The following is a 6,000-nucleotide window of genomic DNA, read 5'->3' as shown; positions in this document are numbered from 1 at the left end:
CTGCTGCAACCTCGTTGCTGTTTGTTAGGTCGTCAACTGGTTTGGTGCAGGGCTCGGCATCTGTCGTGTGTGTCTGTGGCCTGTTGGGGACTTGTAACTGCAGGTGTGAAGAGAGCGTCTTTGTGGTGAAAGGTGTCGAGGACAGGCTCTAAGGCTTTTCTCTTCTTCCTGACACAGAAATTCACTCTTGAGATCATAAAATCACCCATCTGTCTTTGTGTGGTAAATTTATAATATAAATATTTATTTAGTAACATCTGAATGGACAATTTACATACTAGGTCTTAGTTTCATGGTACATTTTATGTTTACAGTATGTTAGTATCTCGCAAAGTAATCAACCAAAGAGCAATATTACGCACAAAGAACCATGCACTGTACCCAAATAACAAAGATCAATTAATTGTAACAATGTGTTATTAAACAAGACATAAACAAGACTATATTATTACCTCCCAACTGAAACTTTAACACTTTTTAGATTTCTGTAGTTTTTTAAACAAATAGTACTAATGAATGGCCACTGGACATGCAGTTGACTAAACATATATTCTTGGTGCCATTTGAAAGGAAACACTTTTTGTGGAAATGTAAAAGGAATGTAGGAGAATATAACACATTACATCTGGTAAAACATAATACAAAGAAAAATATATATATTTTTTTGAATTTTTTTGTACTATCATCTTTGAAATGCAAGAGAAATTATTCCAGCCCAGGTGGAATTTAAATTTTGGCCACTATATGGCAGCAGTGTATGGGCAAAGTTTTAGACTGATCCAATGAACCATTGCATTTCTGTTCAAAATGTTGTACCAGACTGCCCAAATGTGCCTAATTTGTTTATTAATAACTTTTCATGTTCAAAACTGTGCACTCTCCTCAAACAATAGCATGGTACTCTTTCACTGTAATAGCTACTGTAAATTAGACAGTGCAGTTAGATTAACAAGAATTTAAGCTTTCTGACAATATCAGATATGTCTATGTCCTGGGAAATGTTCTTGTTACTTACAACCTGCTAATCACATTAGCCTACATTAGCTCAACCGTCCTGCAGGGGACCCACCAATCCTGAAGAAGTTTTAAGCCTGTCCTGGATCAGTAAGCACTTTCAAATGGATCTTCTATTGAGCATGCTTTTTAGTTCAGCACTAAGCTTAATTTATGTTGGGGAAACCAAGTGTAACATCTACCATTACTAGCATACTGATCTCTCCTCCTCTCTTGATGCTTGGGGTCTCTGCTGTTCCTCTCCTTCACCACCCTGTGTTCTCTTTATGGTGAGGGAGGAGTCTTCAGAGAGTTGGTGGAACCGCCCTGGCTTCCACCTGCAGTTCCCTGACCCATCCACTAGAGAACACACCGAGAGGAAACACAGTCAGAGAGATGAGCATAACCAGGTTAAATCAGGTAAGGGAATACAATTTGACAGCTGAATTGCACAAAGAGGGAAAGAGTCGGAGGTGAAATCTAATTTCGGTAAATAGAGACTGTGAGGCTGAAGTCACAATGCACTCTGTAGTTTTAATTCATTTTACAAAAAAAATGGCCTCGGTGTGTGTAGACCCCCTGTGGGTTCTGTCGTGCCTCTGTCTGAAAATCATTGTCACCCCACTGTGTCTCCGAAATTCCTTCTCCGTTTAATAAGAAACATACTCTAAATACATTGTCCTACTTTCAAGAAACACAAAATCAGTAGGAAATACCAAACATTTATTTTTTGCCCTTTTTTATTTTCCTCCTAGATGGAATTTAACAGCCTGAAAAAGCAGCCCAGGGGAAGACAGGGAGCGAAAGAGAGATGTAAGCACAGTTTAAAGGGCTGTTTTAGCGGTTCTGTGTAGCGGGAGCACAACCTTGGCTCAAGTGGCCTGGAATGTGAATTATTGATGAGAACTGTCTGTGGCCTTGAGGGTCAGCGAGTCTTGCACTAAGATTTCAAAACACCAATCCATGAAAAGATGCGAGCAAAAATAATGAAAAGTCAAGTGTGTGTGTGTGTCTTCTTCAGCTTAATAGGAGGAACAGGGTTGTATTCATTTGACGAAGACCGTGGCAAACAGTTGCAAAACATTTTACAATGGCAACCGTTTACTCCCAAAAAGTTTATATTGGACAAATTCAGGAAGGTCCCTCCCCATATCATTCCGTTTGATTCTGTTGGCTTTTGTTTGGCTCTGTTTGGTTCCAAGTGAATACACCCCAGGGCTTCTGACTGTGCAGCTACAATGATATCCAATGACAAGCACTTCAGTTATACCACTGTGTAGGCAACATTACTGTTCCAATTTCTGCTTTTAACCTCTCAGATGAATATGAATAGATTTTGTGTCAACAACTCCAAATAAATGTTGATCTATTTCTGGCGTCCATTAATGAGGATGGAGGAGTAGTGTTTTTAAATAGCAATAAAGCCGCCTTCTCCCCTCCTCTCCCACTGCAGGAATGGATTGTTCTGATGATGGCACAAAAACAAGTCAAGCAGACATTTGTTTTATGTAATCCTGCTTGTGTTTTATTGTCCCTATACAAGCTAGAGAAGTAGAGCTCTACTGCTTGCTGTCTACTTACACTTGAGATGTGTGGTCATAATGTCAAGGATAAAGCTTTGACAGTCTTTCTTCTTCCATCGCTTTATGCGTTGACTCACATAGAAAGACGGAGGGAGGGACAGACAGATGGATGAATGGACTGGCACACACACAGACACACAGACACACAGACACACACACACACACACACACACACACACACACACACACACACACACACACACACACACACACACAGACACAGACACAGACACACACACACATACCTCTACCAGGGGGTGCCAGTGGGCGATGGGCTTGCGGGGGTATGACAGCATCTCGTTCCAGTGGTCTCGGCCCAGGCTCTCCGCCTCATTGCCCACCCTACACACTCCAATGACCTCATTGTGACCTACACTGTGAGAGGGGGGGACAAACATATGGTCATTTTAAAACCTTTTGTTGCCATAAATGCACTCCCATTCATGTTTTTGATTTAAAACCATGTTGATTTGTGCACCTCTACATGTTTTCATTTAATAGGTAGTCCACTTGTCTTACAGATAGATTTAGAAGCCCTGTAGTTGTACATATCCTAGTGCATTTTCTGTCCAACATTGTGTTCCTTCGTGTAATTATTATAGTGATGTTCGGCAGATTATTTTTAACTCCTCAAATATTTACTCTGAACAGCATAAGGAGGAAAAGAGTATGTGCTCTGTGCTTGTTCGTCAGTATTTTTGTTTTGTAATGTTGTTTCCTCCTCTCTTGAATGCCAGCTGCTTTCTAGGCCAATGATCAACTAAAACATGTTACACTTAGGGAGTCTCAGCTATGTGCTTGTATAGGGGAGGAAACAGGATAATAAAGTTGACGAGCTCAGGGCAAGGATTTCTTCCAGAGAGACATCAGGAATTGTAACATACTCGGTTTCACGGAAACATGGCTCTCTCGGGATATACTGTCTGAGTCCGTCCATCCAGTTGGGTTCTCAGTTCATCGCGCAGAAAGGAATAAATATCTCTCCGGAAAGAAGGGTGGGGGTTGTGATGTTTCATCATTAATGACTTTTGGTGTGATTGTGATAACATACAGGAACTCAAGTCTTTTTGTTCACCCGACCTAGAATACCTCACAATCAAATGCCGACCGTATTATCTCCCAAGAGAATTCTCTTCGGTTATAGTCACAGGCGTGTATATCCCCCCTCAAGCCGATACCACAACGGCCCTCAAAGAACTTCACTGGACTTTATGCAAACTGGAAACTACATATCCTGAGGCCACATTTATTGTAGCTGAGGATTTTAAGAAAGCAAATTTGAGGGAAAGTTTGCCGAAGTTCTATCAACACATTGACTGTAGTACTCACGTTGCTAAAACAATCGACCACTGCTACGCCAACTTTCTGGATACCTACAAGGCCCTCCCCCGCCCTCCCTTTCAGCAAATCTGATCATGACTCCATTTTGCGCCTTCCTTCCTATAGGCAGAAACTCAAACAGGAAGTACCTGTGCTAAGAACTATTCAAAGCTGACCAATCGGAATCCACGCTTCAAGATTGTTTTGATCACGCGGACTGGGATATGTTCCGGGTAGCCTCCGAGAATATTATCGACGTATACACTGATACGGTGACTGAGTTCATCAGGAAGTGAATAGGAGATGTTGTACCCACTGTGACTATTAAAACATACCCTAACCAGAAACCGTGGATAGATGGCAGCATTCGCGCGAAACTGAAAGCGGGAACCGTCGCATTTAACCATGGCAAGGTGACTGGGAATACGGCTGAATACAAACAGTGTAGTTATTCCCTCCATAAGGCAATCAAACAGGCAAAACATCAGCATAGAGAAAAACTGGAGTCGCAATTCAACGGCTCAGACTACAAACACATCGACGGACACCGACGTGTTTCTTCCAGACAAGCTAAATACCTTCTTCGCCCGCTTTGAGGATAACACAGTGCCACCAAAGCGGCCTGCTACCAAGGACTGGGAGCTCACCTTCTCTGTGGCCGACTTAAGTAAGACATCTAAACATGTTAACCCTCGCAAGGCTGCCGGCCAGACGGCATCCCTAGCCACGTCCTCAGAGCATCAACAGACCAGCTGGCTGGAGTGTTTACGGACATATTCAGTCTCTCCCTATCCCAGTCTACTGTCCCCACATGCTTCAAGATGTCCACCATTGTTCATCTACCCAAGAAAGCAAAGGTAACTGAACTAAATGACTATCGCCCCGTAGCACTCACTTCTGTCATCATGAAGTGCTTTGAGATACTAGTCAAGGATCATATCATCTATATCTTACCTGACACCCTAGACCCACTCCAATTTGCTTACCGCCCCAATAGATCCAAAGACGATGCAATCGCCATCGCACTGCACACTGCCCTAACCCATCTGGACAAGAGGAATACCTATGTAAGAATGTTGTTCATTGACTACAGCTCAGCATTCAACACCATAGTACCCTCCAAGCTCATCATTATCTTGAGGCTCGGTCTGAACCCCACCCTGTGCAACTGGGTCCTGGATTTTCTGACGGGCCACCCACAGGTGGTGAAGGTAGGAAAAAACACCTCCACTTCGCTGATACTCAACACTGGGGCCCCACAAGGATGCGTGCTCAGCCCCTCCTGTACTCCCTGTTCACCAATGACTGAGTGGCCACGCATGCCTCCAACTCAATCATCAAGTTCGCAGACGACACAACAGTAGTAGGCCCGATTACCAACAATGATGAGACAGGAAGGAGGTGAAGGCCCTGGGAGTGTGGTGCAAGGAAAATAACCTCTCAACCAACGTCAACAAAACAAAGGAGCTAATTGTGGACTTCAGGAAACAGCAGAGGGAGCATCCCCCAATCCACATCGATGGGACAACTGTGGAGAAGGTGGAAGGCTTCAAGTTTCTTGGCGTACATATCACTTACAAACTGAAATGGTCCCCCCACACAGACAGACAGCGTGGAGAAGGCGCAACAGCGCATCTTCAACCTCATTAGGCTGAAGAAATTTGTCTTGGCACCTAAAACCCTCACAAACTTTTACAGATGCACAATTGAGAGCATCCTGTCGGGCTGTATCACCACCTGGTACGGCAACTGCACCTCCCGCAAACGCAGGTCTCTCCAGAGGGGGGTGCGGTCTGTCCAACACATCACCGGGGGCAAACTACCTGCCCTCCAGGACACCTACAGCACCCAATGTCACAGGAATGCCAAAAATATTATCAAGGACAACAACCACCCGAGCCACTGCCTGTTCACCCCGCTATCATCCATAAGGCAAGGTCAGTACAGGTGCATCAAAGCTGGGACCGAGAGACTGAAAAACAGCTTCTATCTCAAGGCCATCAGACTGTTAAATTCTGTTAAATAGCCATCCTTGCACATTAGAGGCTGCTGCCCTATATACATCTGTCACGAATCCCACCGAAGGCGGTTCCTCTTCCTGTTC

General features: G+C 43.9%; 1 protein-coding gene across 1 annotated transcript in view; it reads right to left on the bottom strand.

Annotated features, from left to right (window-relative positions):
* Window positions 1-223: 223 nt before the first annotated feature.
* LOC129866769 (synaptotagmin-9-like) overlaps window positions 224-6,000 on the bottom strand; it is a 52,099-nt gene continuing 46,322 nt past the window's right edge. The window contains exons 6-7 of the mRNA XM_055939631.1: window positions 2,822-2,951; window positions 224-1,353 (exon numbers count right to left, since the gene is read on the bottom strand). Of these exons, the coding sequence (XP_055795606.1) occupies window positions 1,279-1,353; window positions 2,822-2,951 (205 nt within the window). The 3' untranslated portion in view covers window positions 224-1,278. The remainder of the gene's footprint in view (window positions 1,354-2,821; window positions 2,952-6,000) is intronic.

The sequence above is a fragment of the Salvelinus fontinalis genome, chromosome 12 (assembly GCF_029448725.1).
Source record: "Salvelinus fontinalis isolate EN_2023a chromosome 12, ASM2944872v1, whole genome shotgun sequence".
Lineage (NCBI taxonomy): Eukaryota > Metazoa > Chordata > Actinopteri > Salmoniformes > Salmonidae > Salvelinus > Salvelinus fontinalis.
The sequence above is the reverse complement of the archived record's forward strand: the minus strand, read 5'-3'. Positions and strand labels throughout refer to the sequence as shown.